General features: G+C 36.8%; 3 protein-coding genes across 6 annotated transcripts; all 3 read left to right on the top strand.

Moving 5' to 3' along the window:
* The first annotated feature begins 1,298 nt into the window (after positions 1-1,298).
* Positions 1,299-6,334, top strand: LOC6561793. Its single transcript, XM_001989395.2, has 5 exons — positions 1,299-2,000; positions 2,063-2,259; positions 3,040-3,171; positions 3,242-5,847; positions 5,915-6,334. Exons 2-5 carry the CDS (start codon positions 2,122-2,124, stop codon positions 6,219-6,221), a joined length of 3,183 nt encoding a protein of 1,060 aa, XP_001989431.1. The 5' UTR covers positions 1,299-2,000; positions 2,063-2,121; the 3' UTR covers positions 6,222-6,334.
* Positions 6,335-7,125: 791 nt separating this feature from the next.
* Positions 7,126-11,398, top strand: LOC6561794 (galectin-8). Of its 3 annotated transcripts, none has more exons than XM_032736218.2 (3): positions 7,126-7,595; positions 10,166-10,281; positions 10,345-11,398. In XM_032736218.2, the coding sequence occupies exons 1-3, from the start codon at positions 7,509-7,511 to the stop codon at positions 11,366-11,368; spliced, it is 1,227 nt and encodes a 408-aa protein (XP_032592109.1). In that variant the 5' UTR covers positions 7,126-7,508; the 3' UTR covers positions 11,369-11,398. The 3 variants fall into 3 exon arrangements, with proteins under 3 accessions (XP_032592109.1, XP_001989432.1, XP_032592111.1); XM_001989396.3 differs by lacking the exon at positions 7,126-7,595 and adding an exon at positions 8,165-8,583; XM_032736220.2 differs by lacking the exon at positions 7,126-7,595 and adding an exon at positions 8,886-9,483.
* Positions 11,399-11,840: 442 nt separating this feature from the next.
* On the top strand, positions 11,841-13,497 carry LOC6561795 (galectin-4). Of its 2 annotated transcripts, XM_001989397.3 has the most exons (4): positions 11,841-11,943; positions 12,052-13,237; positions 13,295-13,325; positions 13,404-13,497. In XM_001989397.3, the coding sequence occupies exons 1-3, from the start codon at positions 11,914-11,916 to the stop codon at positions 13,312-13,314; spliced, it is 1,236 nt and encodes a 411-aa protein (XP_001989433.2). In that variant the 5' UTR covers positions 11,841-11,913; the 3' UTR covers positions 13,315-13,325; positions 13,404-13,497. The 2 variants fall into 2 exon arrangements, with proteins under 2 accessions (XP_001989433.2, XP_043070475.1); XM_043214540.1 differs by having other exon boundaries at positions 11,928-11,943; positions 12,080-13,237; positions 13,295-13,497.
* The last annotated feature ends 8,525 nt before the right edge of the window (positions 13,498-22,022 follow it).

Genomic DNA, 22,022 nt, shown 5'->3' with positions numbered 1-22,022 from the left:
ACGCAAAACATAATACAGCACCAGATAAATAGATACATATACATATACATATACATAAACATAAGCATATACATATACATATACATATACATATACATATACATATACATATACATATACATATACATATACATATACATATACATAAGCATTTACATACACATATACATATACATATACATATACATATACATATACATATACATATACATATACATATACATATACATATACATATACATATACATATACATATGCATATACATATACATATACATATACATATACATATACATATACATATACATATACATATACATATACATATACATATACATATACATATACATATACATATACATATACATATACATATACATATACATATACATATACATATACATATACATATACATATACATATACATATACATATACATATACATATACATATACATATTACCGTATTTATTAATCACATCAATACATAGACAATGCAGATATACATTCATAAATATGTTAATTTTTTCTTATAAACAAAGATTTTTGGCCAAAAAGAAAAAACGCATGAAAGGAATGCTATACAAAATAATAATTAATATTCGAGTGTGTGTGACTTTGTTAAGTGGTGTTGGTGCGTGTCGGTGAGGCAAGAAAAAACGTAGAGGAGAAACAGAAAGAAAATAATGATCACATACACACACAAACCCATACACACACACACAAATGAACACACAAGCTGATAGTGAATGGTGTGCGCAAGCGAACGCAAAACCTTCTAAAACATACGTTACGAGAGAGAGACGAGAACAAGTTTAATACAAAAATAAAAAACCCCACTAAAATACTACAATTGCAGAGAATAAAACCAAGTATAGCATGTATACATTCATAAATATTCATTATATACATATGTGTAGACGTACATATGTTGTATGTTTGTATATACACACATACACACAAAAAATGTATGTATGTATCAGCACAATTCCACAGACACATCGGAAAACTGGCTGTACGCCATCAAAATGTCTGCAACACAGACACACACCCATATGAGCACACAAAAACAAAATATCATGAACACGACAACGTAGAGTATAAAAAAAAATACGTGTGCATGTATGCGTGAGCGTGTGTGTGTATGAATGTAATAAAAACAACAGACACGCACGCACACAGTGAGCGGAGTCAACGCAAAGCGTTCACAACAAAAACGACGTGGAATTGCAGTGCGAGTGTGTATGTGTGACAAGCCGTCGAAGAGTATATGTATATGTTTTTTTCATTTTTCTTTTAGTTTCTTTTCGCTCGTTCGTCGGAACGCAAGTGTTGGTGAAGCTAACGTTTTATGTAAAAAGGACTGACCACAGAACGAATAAAAACTTTTCGTGTCAAGCAAAATATATTATTTTTATATTCTATAAAGGCAAGAGCTAATAACTAATATTGATAAACAAATCACTCTCTCTCTCTCTCTCTCTCTCTCTGCTATTAAAACAATCGAATGTATGTTACAAGGAGCGAAGAAGAAATCAAAATACGCTCTCAATTTGAATGTGGCTCTCTTTTGATCATTGGTAGCTTCATATTCAATTCTCATTGCAATTGTGTTGTGATTAGTATTGTATTTTGCCATTTTGTGCGGGCTCTCTCTTTTCTCTCTTTCTCTCTTACGCGCTCGCGACTTTCACGAAACTGTAATGGTACTATAAAAATAAAAATAAATATAGTAAACAAGGCAAGCCACATTGTATTGGTGCACGTGTGTGTAAGCGTGCGTGTGTGTCTTGTGATTGTGCTTGTGTGCAAATTGATGACAACGAATCGTGTGTAAAGCGAACAGTGCGTAAATCGAGTGCAATGAAATAAGTTTGACGACTTTGCAGCATTTACAAAAGAGTGCAATTAAAATTAAATATATGTGTATGTGAATGCATATAAAATACACACATCCAAGCAGAATCTGCCAACTATTCATAAATTTTATCTCAAGTCAAGTAAGCTAACTAATAATAAACAAAAAATAAATTTATAGTTGAGTATTTCTTCCCATGTCTAGCATGTCGAATCTAACGGATTAAAACTGAAGTTACGTTTTCATCGATATCATTGATCAAAATGGATGCACAATTCGAACACCTGTGTCGTATTTGTGCGGCCAATACTAAATGCAAAAACAATTCTGTGGTCGAAAGTGTGTTTATTTTCAAAACAAATGGCCTGAAGGACAAAATAGCTCGACATCTCTTTCTGAATGTAAGTTAAACGTTGCATTAAATTAAATTTTGCTTTAATCTAGCTTTTTGATGTACGTGCATACAAAGTGATGTACAATTGTCAATGTTTCGTGTAGAAATACGTAAAGCGAATAATAACGTCACGTAAAGAATTCTAAACTTATGTGTGTATGTATGTACACATGCATACGTTCAAATGTATGTATGTATGTACACATGCTTACGTTTCAATGTATGTTTGTGTGCTTGCGCTCGTGCAAAACAGTTATAAGAAAGAGGCAACTAAAACAAGCCTACACTCAAAGAAAAAAATAGTGTGTGTATGTGTTGATGCATACTAGTGTGTTTGTGTATTATAATCTGGTATTTGCGTGTGGGCGGTTTGAACAAAGTAGGCAAAGAAAATTTTTCTAGCAAAAAGCGAAAAAAGGCAACGCTCGCAAAAGAATCTCGTTTGGCCATTTCAATACAAATGAATGCGGCTCATGTCAGTGTGCGTGCGTGTTTCTACATATATATGTATGGTTATGTGTATGTGCATTTTTGTATGTATATAGGTTTGTATGTGCAATAGCAATTTAAGAAAAAGCTGAAAGGTAAAAAACATGATGCGTGAGTTTTACCTCCTGCATGCATGAAGTGGTTTTCTTCTGCTTCTCACATCGCATGTATAAGCGCACATAATTATACACGTAAATATTTAAATATTTATGGTGTGTGTTAATATATAAACAGATATATTTGATTAGCTAAAGTCTAAGAGATATGCTTAATGCTAATCTATTCTCTACACTTTTAGGTTGCTGAAGAAGATCCCCTGCCAAAAGTGCTCTGCAAATCCTGTTATCGTCAAGTGGAAGCGACTGCCTCGCTTTCTAATATAGCCAAGCACACGCAGCAAGTGTTTCGGGATTTTTTGCTTAGCACAGTGGTATGAAATTAGTTTTATTTGCCTTAATTTTTAGTATATACAAATATATTTATACCTTTTTTCGCCTCAGCCTAAATATGCGCGTCAAGCGACGGAAGCTCTTCATAATGAATCTCCAGTAGCGACAGCATCAACTCAGGACATTAGTGAATCCAACAACAGCAACAGGAACAACAATGCAAAACGCTATTACAGCAACTTGGACAATAATGAAACCTTCCATCCGATATTGCTGACACGTCCGCCGGAGTCGAGCGTCGCACCCAGTTTGCAGCAGAAACACGACGATGTTGTCATCAGTTGGACCAATAAAGACATTGAGCTGCGACAACAACAGCAGAAACAACAACGCAAACAACCAACTGCTGCAACTACGGATCACACCAGCAATCGGAGCAGCATTAAAATGAACAATCTAATGATCCCGGCTCGGCGCAGCAGTGTGTTTGTGGATACGCGTTATAGTTCAGCACCAATGTCGATAGCGCAGCGTTCGATGCAACTGCCGCCATCCTTGGCACCCATTCATCCGGATGTGTCGCTTTCCAAAGTCACGAAAAAATGCAATGAGAAGCGGAATTCACCTGCAGGCGTTATTAACTTTATACAGACCCACGGACGAATCACGGGCAGTGCACCAATTATTTCAAATACTGGCATTAATAAGGGACACCATGATGAACACACCAATAAGGTCATGCATATCAGAAAACCCATGGCTGTTGCTGCTTCTTCTGCTTCTGCCTCACAGACGATTATCAGTGCCGCCGGCGTACCCAATCTGCCCAGAAGCGTGCTTCAACAGAAGCGTCGTAATCTTAAAAACGCTCTAAACAACATCAGTGCCATACGTGACGGGCAAGTGTCCCTTTTGAAATCATCCCATCTGCAACGCCCGATTACAGAGGATATTAATTATCGACCTCTGGTTACGACGACGGTGGTGCCACACCAATCGCTATATGGCGTCGAGCCATCCGTGGAGGAGGCGCTCCCAGAACATATCATAATAGCTGCACCTAAAAAGAAAAAGGAAGAACCAGCTAGTCTGTCCAGTTCAGATCCACCTAAGTTGCAAAAAATTGCAAAATTGGTTCGAGCATCTTATGCATCTGACGGCGGCTGTCCTCCAATCGGAGAAGCTATGCCTGCTTCCAAGTCGAAGACACCACCCAGCATAAGCAGTCTTACCGATGCAATTTCACTGGGCAATGTCATTCGAGATCCCGATCTACTGAAGCTAATACTTAAGGCACTGAAATGGCCAGTCACAACTGGAAATTGTGAAGAACAAATGGCACGACTGAAAAACTCAAAATTTGCTGTGATTATGTCGGACAGCAATCTGTTGCAGGATACCGATCTGACGCAACTATTGGGTCCGTATCTGGGCCCAATGATGGCTGTTGTTCAGCAGCAGCAGAAGCAATCGTCCGCGATAGCTACGACTAAAAGTCCCTCTCCGCCAGCGAGTCCGTCACAAGAAATCGGAGACACACAAACGTTAGGAGACTGTGCGATGCCTTATAAACTGCCACCAGAGACGTCGGTTCAATTGGTGCCCTCCAGTCCGACGGATCTCGAGCAGCATCAGCCAGTAACTATTAAACCAGTGGAGCCAATCGCAAAGCTTTCGCAACGAAAATCGCGGTTAGATGACTTGTATCTTGATGGACAAGCGACCACAGCAGCTACAACATCAAACGCTGCACTTGTAACCAATGAATTGCTCAACATTAACGCCATGTTGATCTCACAATTTGGCACAAATCCCGCTGATGCACTAAACGAGGCGCTAATCTCTATGTTGAGACAACAGCAGGAATCGAAGAATCAGCGATCAAGTCGACGACGCCGCAGTGCTTCAACAACGAGCACTTGCCTCAACTTAGAAGATATTGTTCTTGTGGAGCCGCAACTTTCAGTGCCTGGCTCTGATGTTTCCACTCTCACGATGCCGCCTCAAGAGCTATATGAACCTCCTCCCCCTCCTATCACGCGCCCCATTATCAAACGACGGAAGGTCGTTGTGCAGGCGCTAAAGCAAAGCTGTGCTAAAAACACACATATAATCGAGCTTTCAATGCCCAAAACAGATACAGATAAAGATGCATCTAAAAGTGAGCCGGAACGACTCAAGGTCCCCGAGGAGACTTCCAGTAATGCTAATTGTCATAAAATCTTGGAGGCTTCTACAAGCCAGCAAGCGGTCGAAACACCACAGGCTCCGACAAGCACTGTTCCGGAAATGATTCCCAGCAGTAGACACAAAGCGGAACCTGAATGCGCCACTGATTACAAAGCTGCCGTAAATAACAACCCAACAGAGCCATCTTTGGCAAGTGTTGTACGTCGATCGAATGTGAAATCTGCGTTAGGCCAAAAACTTCTGGAGGCTATAGGCCTGCCGCAACTCGGCAAAAACGTGCCAACGGAAAGTTCCCGTGACACACTGCGCAGTGCGTTAAAGCGATCGCTGAAACAGGCCCAGGAACAGCAACAACAACTGAAGCGCGTCAAGCAAGAGGAACCCGTAAAACAGATGGCGGATTCGACGACGAAGCCGGTTGCCGGCGAGTCTTCAGAGGAACACAAAAAGGCCATCGCAGAGCGAGAACTGGAGTTACTGAAACGCAAGACAAAAAATGCAGAGACAACTACTTTATCGTTCAAGGAGTAAGAATATTACCTACTCAAATTGTGCCCTTTGTTTTTTTTTTTACCAAGTTAAATTTAATTTTAGTGAAAAAACGGAACGTACGGATGTAAGTTCTTCATCGTCACGCAATCGTAGAAATCGTAAGAAATCGAAAACAGATGCCAATGAGGATGACTCTTTTATTGACGAGAGAAAAAGTGAGCGATGGGATGAAGATGATGATTTGCCACTGAAAACAGAACTAGAGAAAAACTCGGAGCATTTCAATCGTCCCACACGCACTAGCAAAACGATGTCCAAGTATTACAAAAGTCCAGGGAGCGAAAAGGCATTGTTGTCAACCCAAAAGTCGCAACATGCTATGGGCAGACGATCTACCAGGCAACGTTAAATTGCTGTTGAAATAATATATTCAATTTGTACTGATCTGACGTCTGGCATATAAAATATGTGCAGATATTGTTAACACTTCTCATATTACATTAATTCGCAGTTTAAACAGTATATACATATGTACTTTATTCATAAATTGTTTAACTATTACTCAGTAAGAGTTGAGCATATGATCTGTCTTCACTGACAATCATATTATATATTTACAAATATTGGATATTTGAATTTTCTTGGCTACCTATCATTTTCAAAGAAATGCAAGTAAGTACACATAACATAGTAAAGCATTTTCAAAGCATATTGACATTTTTGTAGATCAAAAAGGCTTAAGCCATATGGATAGCAATTATAGAACTGCACATTTCAAATGATATGTGTATGCAGAGGGAATTTAAAATTGCTTTACCAAATTTGATACCAGATATCTTAAAAGTGTATATGCTCGTTGGTCTTATCGCCGTATCGTTAGTCTAATAACAGTCAAATGCTATACAATTAAAAAAAACAAAACAGGTAAGAAAGCTCAACTAGGACATACCCTGAATAAAAGTCTTTACCTATCAGTCCATTGAAAAAATGGTTAATTTATACAGATGATCAATTATTACGTACAGGTACCCAAGGTCTCAAAAAATGGTTGCTTTTACTGCTATCGGTAATCGACTTTCATATATGGATAAAGTGAAATAAACTTGATCTACTCATGGCATACAAGACATATATTGCAAATTTTAGTCCCTAGACTATTGAATTCGATCAAAAATATATATATGTTGTGAAATCGGAGACACTTCCTTCTGCCAGTTGCATACTTTGGCACATTATACCTTTGCTAAAAAGCTTTCAATGGTTTCAGCGTATAATAAATGTCTATTAATATGATGTCACACACGCCCAAAAACAACTCAGTACGTTTTCGCTATTTATATGCACACACGTATATTTATATATCTATACTTATGTACAATTTTGTTGATGTATGTATGTGCGATAGATAAAAATTTGAAGAAATCAGTTGAACATTATTCGCGCCGTGCTAAGGTTGAGCAGCGAGAGCCTATTTTGCCCAGATTGCTTTTGGAGATGTGTGAATCGCTGCTACTTCAGAATGCATTCGTCTATACAATTTGAGGAAATCATATGCAAAAAAAATTCCAGTATTCGCACACAATAAGTTATAGGATCTAAAATTGGCCAGATTTCGACGTCTTGTCTCCTGCTATAAGATTGCAGCGATTACCAACCCACTCGAAAAGAATTCTGCTTTATTTTGGGTAACATTACAATGAGTTGCTGCTGCGGGAAACGCAAACGCGCAGCTGACTGTAGCAGTAGTGATGAAGAGAACGTTTTGCATCTTAACACCAATGACGTAAGTATACATCTGTACATACTTACGACGTATTCTGTAAGACCACTGCTATGACAACGTACATATGTAGTAAACACATATCTCTTAGGAGTGTGTGTGTATATATAAATTAGTTACATTTATATATATGTAAACATATCAATGGAAAACTAATTATATAGCCATATATTTATATATATGAAAGCAGAGGTATGCGTTAGTCGATAATTTTATGTGTGTGTGTGTATAAGTTCACCTATACGTGTATTTATATATATTTTATGTATTGATAATATCAATGAAAAACTATTTACTTAGACATTTATTTCTTCATATGAAACCTGAGGTATGCGTTAGTCGGTAAGTTTAATACAAAGTGGCAGCACCTTGTTGGTTACCCGAGCAGTTTCGCTGTGAGAATAATAAAAAACAAACAAAAAGGCACATCGCAAAAACCGCAAGAGAGAGAAATACACATATAGAAAGATACATACATATGTATGAGTGTATGCACTATACATAAACAAACTTATACAAAAAGAAAAGAGAGAGAGAGAGAGAGAGAGAGAGAGAAGCAGAGATAAGCTTGAGAGTAAGCTTTGTAGCACCATCTGAAAGACGAGAAGTTTTGTCGTGTTCGCATCCAACGCAACCGGTTAGTATGACTGCAATAACGTTGCTAATACATGAACTCTGTGATCTGGCGGATGCATTTTGGCACTGTGAATTTAATTTCGTCCGAAGTTTAAAATATTACAACACAAAGCGTCGCTTGTATTTGTTTTCGTTTCTCTGTCGAGAACACTGGTTGCGTCAGTACACGAATAACCTATCGGACAATACAAAACAGCAAAACAGCATGCGACATGCTAAGAAAAATACATCGGCCGATTACATCGATTTTGCCGCTTTTGAGGCTACCGCGGCTTATCGACCCATTGAACATTTCGATCGCCAGCAATTGGATTGCTTGAATGACATCGAAATTGTTGATGGTATGGACTTTAATGTACGTAAATAATGTTATCATTTACTAAATAATACTATTGTGATGTTATCGCCTTCAATTACGTAGTCGCGTAAATACGTTGTACATACACATACATGTGTATGTTCCTAAATATTTACTTTTGCATGCAAGCTTTTTTTTTTAGATATTACGTCTTTATTTTACGTTTAGCGTGCTTTCTGTTACTTATTCTCTTTCTCTTGCGGAGCGCAACTTTGTGAGCTTTTGCTTGGTCAGCTGTTGTGCACAGTCGTGGTAAATAAAACAGTCTTGCCCAGCGTCACAGCCATTACATCTGTTTAACTTTTAGCTGACAACACATCAGAATGTACAATAATTCTGGTGGTCTTTTCATCAGCTGTTTTGCTGTAGCGCTACACCCTGTATATTATATGTAATACTTAACCTAGCATTCAAGTTTTACGCACACGCCTTTGTTCTGGAAGCTTTTCAATACTGCGCCTTTGTTTCAAGTTTTAAGCCTCACTAAAACTTTCAGTAGGTTTTTTTTGTCGTGTGAAATGTGAGATATTGTTATAAGCAGAAGTTATTGCTGTAGAAGTGAACAAAATAGTTTTATGTAGTGGACATTTAATTGCACATAAAAAATAAGGAAAAATAACTGTGATAATATGTATTTGTATACAAATCTATAATTGCTGGCCTCGTTTATTATGCAGAAAGTTGTTTTGCTTCTACACAACTCTGTTTACCGCAAACGGAAAAGCGTCTCCAAGAGTATAAAACATACCTAACCATATATGTATGAGTATATGTACATTATTTATTGGATTTATTCTGAATGCGATTAAACATTTGTGAGAGATGTGCTTTAAGACTTTGTGTAGAAAACTGTTCTGTTGTTGTTGTCATCAAACCAGAGAGGGTGGTCTGAATGAGGTAAGCAGTGAGCCAAGGACTTGTCTTTCAAAAGCCAATGATATATATATATATATATACAGTTGCGGTCAAAATAATAGTAGTGCTCTGCTTCTTAAAGTATTTATTAAATATATGACTCATTTTATGGGGATCAAATCGAGACCTCAAAATCGTCGATATTAAGAGAGATTCAATTCGGCAAAACATCTCATCTGGGAAAGTTCTAAAATACCATTATTTTCCAAATACTAATCGGAGTAAAATATAACCATACATCATATCTTGTTTTTAGAAATTAGAAATATTATTTAGGAGCAGGGAAAGCAGAAAAAACTTTTGTATTCTTTTTTTTGGTAAAAATATAATAGCTATGCCATCTTTTAATGTTTACTTATCTTCAGTATTAACTGCTTGTGTTTAAATCTAATTTTCATAATTTTCGAACTATATCTTAAATATATAAATTGTCTTAACATATGTGTGCACTACTATTATTTTGATCGCAGCGGTATGTATATGTATGTATATACATTGATATTGTCATATTGATCAGGGTGAACACAGTAACCGTATTTTTGGTGTTGTTTGTGTAAATTGTTAAAATGTCGATGCGATATATCTTTAATATATTTAATGAGCACGCTAAGCATCGTAGTAATGTATATGATTAAGATTAAACACAATCTGATAATTACTTTAGGCTGCCTTCTATGAATACTCTGATGCTTTGCTTAAGTACCATAACGATGAAATTGGCCAATTATGCGAAGGAGTCAGTTTTACCATCAGCGGGAAAATTGCGATAAATTGCGAGAGGTGAGTAAATAGATATATTGGTAATCCATATATATTCCATCCAATAAATTGCTCCATTCATAGGTTCTCCATTAATTTCGTGTATAACAATGAAACACGGGATATCGCTCTGCACGTCAATCCACGCCTTCCACAGAACTATATTGTGCGTAACACGAAGGTAAACGATGTTTGGGGTCCTGAGGAAGTTTCTTCAGCGCTCCCATTTTTGCTTCAACGTGGCGACAAATTTGCAATCCAAATTTTCATTACGAATACGTGTTATATGATATCGATAAATGGTCATCACTTTGCTGAGTACGCGCATCGCATTCTCTATAGCGGTATTCGGAGTCTTGAAGTCAAAGGTGATGTTGAGGAGGTGGAAATGCATCGAACCATGGTTGAGTACTATCCACAACGATTGGAAGAATCAGCCGCTCGAGTTATAGAGTCGCATCTAGAAACAGAAGCGGACGAGGTTGATTCCAATGCGAAGGATATTATCAGCATACCTCACGAGTGGTGTCTAATTAGCTCTCCCATAAAACTTTCAAACAAATCAATGAAGAGCAACTACAATGGAACAGATCAGGGACTTACGCTTCCATACTATGGCACACTTTTGCCGAAGTCATTAAAGGAAGGCCGATGCCTTAAGATTGAGGGTCGTGTACGTTTGTTGCCACACTCGTTTTATATAAATTTACAACAAGGTCAACACATTTGGCCACATCCTGTAATTGCATTTCATTTGAATCCACGTTTCTCACAAACAAGCACTGGGGCCATAGGTAAGGCTGTAGTGTGTCGTAATGCTTGGTACAATGGTAGATGGGCAGAAGAGGAGCGCTCTGAGTTAGATACAAACTTCAGACCTGGTCGCACATTTAGTTTAGCTATCGTGTGCTCCAAGGAATCTTTTGAAGTCTATGTTAATCGACAGTTTATTACCAAATTTAAGTACCATTTCAACCCAGATGTTGTGGATACGGTTTACATTCAGGGTGATGTGAAGCTCTGGAATGTGACACTCGAACCCAATCCAATTGTTAAAGGAAAAAATGTGCGCATCTATCACAATCCACTGTATAATGATGAATATTAGTTGATTAAATCTGTATCTGTTTGAATGAAATTTCGAATGTTCATTTTCTTAACATATATGTTTTTACCAGTTGCCTTTAGAGACAATAATCTAATCTTAGACATATTTAAGTTTATTTTCTAGTAACCCAAATAATCCAGGCCAAAAAAAAATTGAGAAAAACAATGTATAATGTAAATTTCGCTTTATATATTTTTCAATATTATTTTCCTATTAAGCAGTAATTGTTACCTTTATCTAAGATTGTAAACTGTCTGTTATGTATAATCTTGTAAGCTTCAGCAATTGCTTGTTAATAATTGTTTAATCATTCCCTTTAACATGGTACTCTAATTTTAAGGATTAAAGAGAAATATAAAGCTTAGGCTAAAGACAAAGCAATGACTGTAGAAGCAAAGTGTTACACATCTGTCTTTATTTTTCGGTTTGAAGTCGGATCTGACATTTTTTATTTAAAAAGACCATATTTTGTGGCGAATTGTGATCTAACTAATCCTAAGGGATAGAATCCATTCATACTGCTTCATACGAGTCCCTTTAAAGATATGAATTTATTTACACAAGTACAAAAAAAGGTTAAGAAAATTATGTTTTTTTCTTCAAAACATCTAACAAAAAAGTATTTCTCTAAATTATTGTACGATTCATAAAATTGTCAAAATTATTTATTATTATTATATTAGGTCGTATTTTTTTTAACATGCATAACAGGCGTTTCCGACTGCAAGGCCATGAATATCTACGAAGGCGCTCGGAGCATTGCCCTGCGGCGCCACTTGGATGCTATGTCGGGATTCTATGAGGAACGCAGCGTTGCCCAACGACGTAAGCAGTGGAGGCTTCTTGAGCCACCAGTGCCCGGGCTTAGTTTCTTTTTTTACGGATTAATTCTTAACGATTGCGAGCACTTTGTGATCGATTTTATGGCTAAACGGAAAAGCCAATTAAACGACGTTGTTCTGCAGATCGGTGCCCGCCTTCCACAAAACTACATTTTGCGCAACTCCCGGCTAATGGGCAAATGGGGTCCCGAGGAAAATTCATCAAGCTTACCTTTTCAGTTAAAACGTGGTGAGAATTTTTGGATGCAGGTGCTGCTCACTGACCACTCATTTTACATATCGGTTAATGGCTATCACTTTGCGCTTTATGAATACCGTATGCCATACCAGTGGCTGACCGGAGTAGATGTTCGCGGTGATGTTTCTGATATGATTATTAACATCTTTTATGTTTCGGAATACCCAATTCGTATAAGTCATTCTGTGGCCAGCTTTTTACCCTATGTCAAGGATTTTTCAGAAAGTGTGGCATATGACCAAACTCACACAATGCCACGGGATTGGCTGCGTATTGAAGTTCCATGTTCATTTCTTGACAACATGGCTCAATATCAAGCCCAGCTCTCCTTGCCCTTCTATGGTCGAATGCAAAAAAAACTGACTGACGGTCGTGAATTGCGTATTGAGGGTCGTGTGCGTCTAATGCCCCAAGGCTTTACTGTCGCTTTACAGAATGGTCAACATGTCTGGCCGCAGCCTACAGTATCGTTCCTATTTAATCCCAGTTTCTTGCGGAGCAAGCGCGCGAAGGTGGGCAAAGCCGTTATAACGAGGAGCGCCTATATAAATGGAATGTGGGTGAGCCGAGAAGTGTCGCGCCTGCATACACATTTGGGACCAGGGAAGCCATTTGTTCTTATAATCGCCTGTCGGCGGCAATGCTATGAGCTATTTATCAATAGCAATTCTGTGCTGACTTTTAAGCATCAGATGAATCCTGCAGACGTCGATATGGTAAATATACGCGGTGACCTCAAGCTCTGGAGTGTTTTGGTGGATAGCGGTAGGCTTCCAGTAAGGCCATCGGGTGAGTTTAAGGAACAATCTTAATATAAATGTAATTAGCTATATCTATTCCGTCCAGGTCATTTCCGATCAAATTAAAGTTAATAGAGGTTCTAAAATACATTGGATAATACGATTTTTAAAATGTTTTGATTATACTTGCCACTCTTTTTGCTCGCCAACTAGAGGTTCTAAAATACATTGGATAATACGATTTTTAAAATGTTTTGATTATACTTGCCACTCTTTTTGCTCGCCAACTTACAAATAAACGTTAGTCGACGATGATCAAAGTATTTTTATATTTTCATCTTTACTTATGACAGACGAATAAAATACATATACATACATATTTTTCAGCAATTAAAATAGCAAAACAGGTCTGTTGCAACTGCAGGGCGCTTCTACTCATAAATGTCAACGTGCTGTCAACTCGACCGCAGTCCATAACAAGAGCGCAGATGGACTGTTGAGGTCTGCTTCAATTGATTATTAAAAATGATAATCGATTAAAGACGCCTCTTGCCAGTTTCTGATGCTTTCTGTCTGTGGGCCTGCTGCGTTTAACTGACGTTTATGTCTGCATGTGTTGAGCAAGACAGTTGACATTGTTTTGGCATGTGCAGCAAAAAGTGGTATCAAAATGGGCAAAGCCGAAAACGTCGCGTAGACGGCAAATATTTTCCAAGGTTGCCAAAGGAAGTCACTTCTGTTACAGGAAGAAAAAACTTAATATTATTTATGGTTCAAGTTCGAACGTGCTACGCATTTTTCGTCTGTTTTGGTAATGAAGTGGATCATTGCCAGTCTACTGAATGCAACAACCAACAGCGATTGCCATCGTCTGTGTTTTATTAGCTTTTATTAAAATTCCAAGTTCTTCGTATCTACCACACATAATATGTATACCGACAAAAACTCAACAAACTCGTTACTTTTCCATCTTGGACTTTTTAAGCATCCGATGTGATTTGAAAGTGATGTTCTGCAAGAGCAGAATACTACTAATATATGGTTTGAATTTGTATTCCTTTTATTTGTATATAGAAAAAATAACAGTACCGTTGCACTGCTCCATATGTATGTAAGTGTATATTCTTTATAAGTAAATTGAAAGGATATTTGGGCACAGGGTATCTGTTAGTCGATTATAGTGGACTATATTGATCTTAGTTGTTTTGATTGCCTCGGAGTTGCTAAGATATTTACTCTCCTCTTTTTGCATAAGTACGGCATATCGATTGCATCCTTACTGACAAACAGCTTGCAAAAGTTTTGACTACAATCGATGGGTTTTTCAGGGATTGAAGTCGACAGGTAGGTTTGATGACTGCATCCAATTTCTGTAAATAATCAAACTCAGAATTAATTATGCGCAGATGGTAGTCTGCGACCAAAAATTTACCCGCTTCTCCCTTTAAAATGTTGTTCATTTCGCTGCCACCACTGCAATTAAAATGTCGTCGCACCGAAAAAATTAAATGCCAAAAGCGTTCAAAGTTCTGTTCGATTTGGAGGTGCTCCTGTATGTCAGGTCGAGACAAATATTTTGCGATGGTCGAAGGTTTGTGCGTATAGCAATTACTGCAGGTATCGCTGGCCAAGTATTGGCTGTACAGCTATTAATGAGGCATTTGCTGCTGTTGTTGTTATTTCCAGATGTTATTAATTATTAATATCATATTTTTTATGCATTTTTTTCATGTTGCTACTGGAAAGAGACATCGTCTGATAGGTTTTCCTGATCCGCTTTCGCATTTTGCGCATAACTTGTTCATCGCTGTAATTTGTCACCATTAATGATGTTATTAAGTGCATTGATTGAAGGTAGGTACTGTGTTAATTTGACGACTCTTTTCAGTCCTTATTGTTATACAGTTTTTGATAATATTTTTCTGTACATTATGTAACTGTCCACTATCCGCATTGGTCTAAATATGATATGATGACGATAATAAAAATTATTTGTTTATTTGTAGTGGAATGATAACTTAAGCTCTTACTATTTTAACGTATTTATAAATACGCGAAATTTAAGGAACTTCACACAATAACATACTGCACAATTAGTAAGATAAAAAAGGTGTTGCAGCACAAAAAATTTGCACCAACATGTTACACTCGTCATTGTGGTCAGAGGCCTCCGATTAGCCAGCCGCAGCCACACAACTTAGTTGGTGTTACCATTGTTTTTGCGTCAAGTGGTTTATCAATATTCTATTTGTGTAGTTCAGGCTCGGCACAATCAATGTCTCCGCAGTGCAGCAGCATCGGCAACATTCTAAATGAAACCTCAATTTAGGTTTCGCTGCCCGTTCTGCCATTGCAGGAGTAGTTGCTTGTGTCAATTGTTTGAAATGGTCAACGGAATGCAACTTGTTTCCCATACAACGCAATATCACAGTCTTAAATAATAGCCGCTTGCCGACCGACCAAATTACAAGCCGTCCAAAAACCAGTCAACGAAATACTGTCTTGCATAGATGCGCAAATATTTGAGGGAAGGTGCAGATATAACCATGATATATCCGAACAAAACAACACGATATCAATCACTTTTTGCAATGCGCTTCTTTTTAGACATTTGTTAATCCTGGAGACTTAACTCTGTCTTCTGTTTTTCATCATCGTGAGTAGAGTTAAGGCACTGCCTGAATCAGTTACTCTTTTCACAAATGCATTTATTGTCGAGTTTATAAGGACGTTTGGGATAGTATTCCATCGGAAAATCTTAGTAATTGTCTAAATTGTTTGATCACCTACACTTGCAAATTATCACACACTTATAACAATTTGTAAAAGCATAATAAACATTTTGCATTGTATTTTCCACTGTAAATCTATTGCAGTGACCTACTGACTTTATTATTTACTAACAATTTCCATTTTGTACGCAGCCACTTCCAAGTTTAGAACACATTCGAGCAATTAGTGCTCTGTTGCCTTTCAATATCAACTCATTCTGCGCCGTGCTTAAAAAAGAGTCATTCTCATAAAATAATGTGTTGGACTGGTAGAGAGTATTCAAAAGTCGATAGTTTCCGACTGGAACGTTCTTAACGTTCAGTAACATTAAATCAGACATAAATTGTGCTGCATCTGAAGCTTGGCGTCCCTTTCTTCCAAGTTGCCCTCTCGTGTAAGCGATAAATTCACAATACTGTCTGAAACTTGTTCCTTACTTTTGACTTTTAAGACTGATCCTGCAACGTTTCAGACTATGTTGAGTAAGTGTGTAGGTCTAAGGGACAGACAGCGTCAACCGCTGCTCAACCTCCCGGTTTCTTGGAATATCGCTCGAGATCAATCTTTCACTCATCTGATTGCATATTTTTATATGGTAGTTGGGCACATCTTTCGCATCCTTTTTCGGCATTCTCGTCCGCCAGCAAATAGTTGCTGTTTCTTTACTTTGCTTTAACACGTGCTCATTTGTTATACCCTTTAAGCATAATATGGATAAGGTGCAAATATATCTACGGAGTTAAATGCAGCAGTTTACAAGCCAATTTATATGTTTTTTTTTTCCTTTTATATAAGCATTTTGATCTAAGTTAATATTTGCATTCCCATTTTTATGAAAGTTTGAATGCCAATTTAGTACATAAGCTCTTGTATAATTTACAAATATGCATTTCATAAGGTATCTTCTAGTCGAACATCTTCGTACTTTAATACTTGTTATACCCATCATTTTTGGTTCACAAATCGAGAAAAATTTCAGTAATTTTAATGCGACAACATTGTTTTATTGATTTTGTTTGCACTTAAATTTTTTAATTTTGAATTTTTTAATACTGAACTATTCTAGACGCATATGAGTTGCGCATCATGTTCATACATTTTCACTTCATTTGTATTCCCCGTAACAATTAAGTTAAATGTATGCAATATGCATAAAACTGCGTTTCCATCAAGTATAGATATTTTTGATAAAAGCGACAAACTATACACATTTTGTAATCTAATTAATTATTTTTAATTTTTTCGATTTGTTAAGAACAAACAGTTTACTTTATCCATACATACATACATATAAGATAGACAAAACTAACGCACTTCTAGCACTTCTAGAAATTACAAAATAGAAGGAACCTGAGTTCCTGAGTTCCTGAGCTCTGTCAAGCCACGCATAATATATTTCATATACAATGTGTGTCTTTCAATGGGAAGACCCAAGTAGTTGGGCATAAGCTAACTTACGTTGCGTGAATACACTGAAGCCGGGCGCCAACTGACTGTGCATGCCTTTTTAGGCTACGAGTTGTATTCACTTTGGGACGGCTGAACGGCTGACCAGGTTCTGACAGTAGCGACTGACCACAGCTGGTAGCGACGCAAACGTGTAAGTTATGGGGCGCTGATAAGTATCTCGTTGTTCAGCTTAGCAATGTTCGTTGCTTATAAGGGCAAAGTTGACACTGTGTGGGTGGACTCTTAATCCACGCAGCGCCTGAATGCTTCAGCATTGTGTTGTGTTGGTCTTGCACAATTAGCAGCAGGCATCGCTTTGGTGTGGCATTGACTGTTGAACAAAATTGATTGCCGGCAGTTCGCGAAGTTGTTGCCACGGTACTGACGTTGTTGCTGGAGTGGCGCCAGCTATGAATTTCTTATAAACATAGCATATATGTATGTATGCAAACGCCGATCAACCTGCATAGTAAGTAATGATCAGTAGTTTCCCTAATAATACAAATACAAATAATAAATAACACTTCATACTTGAGTTAAATAGGAGAAACCCAGCAACATTATGTATGAAATGAAAACACAAATTATTCTGTTTGATATTCTTGAGCAATGATTGTCCTTTTCGATTACAGGTGTCTTTCAATGCGAAATATTGGCGCCAACGATCATTTACGCTTGGTAAGTTGAATTGAAAGTAAATATTGACATAGGAAACCAACTTGAAGACAAGTCTATGACTGCGTTTGCGCCTGCGCAACTATTTAAACAAATGTAAATTGAAATTCCTATGCCACAGAAAGTGGCAACAACCACAGACAGACGGTTCTTATAAAGTATTGACGATGACTTACTAATGGCGGTTTCTTGTGGACGCAATTTTGCTAACTGCTTAGCCTTTGGATTGATTGCGTCACATTTGATTAAATCTAAAGAGGGGTTTATGGCAAACGAAAAAGCCACTCAATAAATAGCAAAACTTACACATTATACATATATATGAATATATTTTATTTTTAGCTACTTCACATACGCAAGTACATAAATTGCAAATACTACATTTTAGGTGAATGACAGTAAAGTAAAATTTCTCCTCGGTTCATGGATATATATATATAATGTAATATATATAATGTACACAATTGAAGTTAATCGCAAAAGACGTAGCGGCGTTAGTTGATTTTTGGATTGGTTGGTCCACAATTGTTTGGCAACGACTGTCATTTGGCCCAGACTGTTTAATACCCAGTACCCATTGAAATGAAGAGAAGGGTGTAAAAGAAATGTTAAAAAAAAATAACTAGAGCATGTTGTGTTCCTTTCATTGAAAGTTCGCTAGGCCTACTGCTTTTTGAAGTGTAACCTAATTGAAGGGTTTTTACATACGATCCCATATATGTATTTATATAAAAGATGATTGCAAGAGTATTGTGAGATTAAGGGTATGGAGTATCTCTTAGTCGATAACTCACGCAAAACAAGAATGCTCACTTGTTTTATTTTAAGAATGTCACTTGTGCATTGCTCGCTGGGCGCCAATGTTTCGTGCGTTCCGATGCACACAGCCAACTCCGTCCCCACTACTGTCTAGCCCCTAGCCAGGCGGCTTTGACTTGGCGAGCAATTTAGCGTCAGCATGCAAATAATTTGGTTTTGAGTTGTTTTTAACCAAGCGACACCAGCTGTTGGGTCTTCATTTATGTATGTGTTTACATATATTTTAACGTATTTATGCCTGTGATCGCACATGTTTACATGAATAAATTCATACATAAATATGTATATGTGCTTTAGGTGCAAACATTCCTCTGAAAATGAATTCAACTAACAAAATATTGTTAAATATCATTTAAGTAATGAAGTAAATCAGTGTCCTTACCGTTTACTTTACGTTCTCATCTCTTTTTGCTTACTGACAGTGTACATCTACTCATATTCGGAATATAACTATGATCGACTTCTTCGTGTTGTCTTGTCAGTAATCGTTAAACTTAATTCTAGTAGACTATAAAAATGTTGTAAGGTTTCTATAATATAATTTTACCAAATCACTCACCATTATTTAAAGTCACATCATATCAACAATAGCCACTAGAAACCACATTAACTATAATAACATATAACGCCCCCGAACTTGTGATGGCGATAGAATTAACGAACAGTAAAACTCAGAAGCCGACGTAAACATCTGCCACAAGTGCGACATACTTTGTTCGCTTCAAGATACTGCAACAGTTGGCAGAGCTATTTTTAGCCAATATTTCGCACAATATTTGTGCCTAATTTTCTTAGCTTGCTGTTACTAAATCAACTTCTCATAACAACCTCAACATGTGATCCGCTGAATTGTAGTTACTGTTTCAATTATTTATACAAATGCTCATTTTTTGAGCTGATAGTGGAAGCAAAGTAACTTTTTTTTTAAGTTCGTTTGCTTCGTTTAAAATACAAGGGTTTGCGAACACGAGAAGTTTTTAATTTGAAAATAAATCTTTTTAATATTGGCAAAAAGCGGCACTCACCTTTGTCTTATGCCATACTTTTTTTATTTTGAGCGTTCTCTGCGTTTTTTCCACTTGTCGCGTTCACAGAATATAAATTAGTATTGCATCATTTAAAATGCGTTCACAAGATTTATTTCATTGATTTTTGATGTCTTTGACGATTGCATCAATTATTTTGATTCCAAATGTTTTCGTGTGTACTTCAGCCACAGAGTCCAGCAGACTCTGTTTAAAACATCACTTAAAGTCTGATAAGAGCGCAATGTTGATGCAGAAGGAACATTCTCATAAAAAACAGAAAACATTTTTAACTTCCTCTTAATTTAATAGATCAAAAGTTAGAAATCGACTTGTGAAATTTAAAAATAAAGACTATCTTCTATAAGGCTAAATATCCATCACACCTTATGGTGGTCAATTAACCAACGTCGTACTTGCTGCAGTTCAATGAACTCATATTTTTTGCATACATTGCAAAAGCGAATGGCTTTGGCAACATTTTGAAGTTCTTACACTTTATTTTATTACGTAGATTGTATATTTACATAATATTTAGATGTAATAATAATAATAAAATATAGAAAATAAAGAATGTAGAAATGAAGCATTTTAAGTCTACAGCTAAGTTAACTGGTACAGCCTCACACTACACGTACGACTTTTTCTCATAAATGAAATTACTAGTAGTTTTATAAGTTTATATTTCCATAACAACCCGATACGACCGCAATCGAATGCCAAAATTACATCAGCCAAACTTGGTATACAAGTTATAAAATCTAGAGTATTCAAATTAAATCAGATGCTGTCCAGAATATGATCAGTTAATTGAACATAGTGACAAGCATTTTTCAAATTACACGATCATTAAAATCATTATTTTTATTAAGAATGTGTACAATAAGTGTTGGTACTTAAAAGTAATTCCAACAAACAGAAACAAAAATTATAACTTTCCAACATAAAACGACAGCAAAAGCAATAACTTAATCGATAGTTTTCTGAATCATTCACTTGATTTCCACAAGGGTGTACCCAGCTTATCGAAAATTAGGTGGCTGATTTTAGTATGGTGGAGAGGCGGTGTGGGGTATGGGGTGGAAATGTACCTATATAATGGTAGGTCATATTTAGTCTTCAGGCAGAGAATGGCACTTGTGTCATATATTCATAGAACGTTCAAATACTCGTAACCGTTTACTTCTGAACACGATTTTCGGTTAGTATAGCTATTAAAGTATGTCTTAGACTTTTCTCAATTTTTTACTAATGAGTATAATATATTTTTCTTACAACAGACTTAGGAGCTTAATTTTTAAATTATACTCTTACCACAGAATTAACGAATATTTCAATTACAGTTATGTCGTTTACAGCTTATGTATATGTGGCGTACAATACAAAATCCGTCCTATTTGATCTGCATGATTTACTTAAAAGAGGTGCCTTAAATTAAAATTTTATCGATTACACAGCTTTATTATACCCTTTTGGGTATTTTAAATGGGTAAAGGGTATAATAAAAGCAATTTTAAAACTACGTTTACGGGAAATACATGCACCGCCCCAAACGTCTGCACTATACATTTCATGAAGCTAGCAACCTGCTCTACTAAACAAGTTTCTTTTCAGCTACAAGCTGATGTAATTTATACCCACTATTACACACTAGGTCAAGTAGATGCTTTGTAAAAATATAAAATATATGCTCTTTACTATTTGATGTCTTAATAAGTGCGCATGCACTAGTTACGCGAATTCAATATCGGTACACCTTCCATGCCGGTGCGATTAAGTGGCAATATTTTTATATACTTATATGACTGATAATAGACGTTCGCTAGCTCGTATGCCCCAAAACAGCTCGAAAGAGCTCGGTGCAGGTAAACCGGGTGTGCGCACCTGTCGTTTTAGCGTTGTCTATATCTCTCTCTCTCTCGCTCGTCTATTATTCCAACGTGTTGTGGTCTGATAAGATTATTTTACGTATAAAAATATATATCCCTTATATGTCTACCTACACAATGCAGCTTTAGCGTTTAAATCCCATTTTTCTGGTACGCTCGCACTAAGGCGAGTAATCGGTCAGTCCCAGCCACACGGAAACACATA

Source organism: Drosophila grimshawi, unplaced genomic scaffold (genome assembly GCF_018153295.1).
Source record: "Drosophila grimshawi isolate 15287-2541.00 unplaced genomic scaffold, ASM1815329v1 contig_1377, whole genome shotgun sequence".
Taxonomy (NCBI): Eukaryota; Metazoa; Arthropoda; class Insecta; order Diptera; family Drosophilidae; genus Drosophila; species Drosophila grimshawi.
The sequence above is the reverse complement of the archived record's forward strand: the minus strand, read 5'-3'. Positions and strand labels throughout refer to the sequence as shown.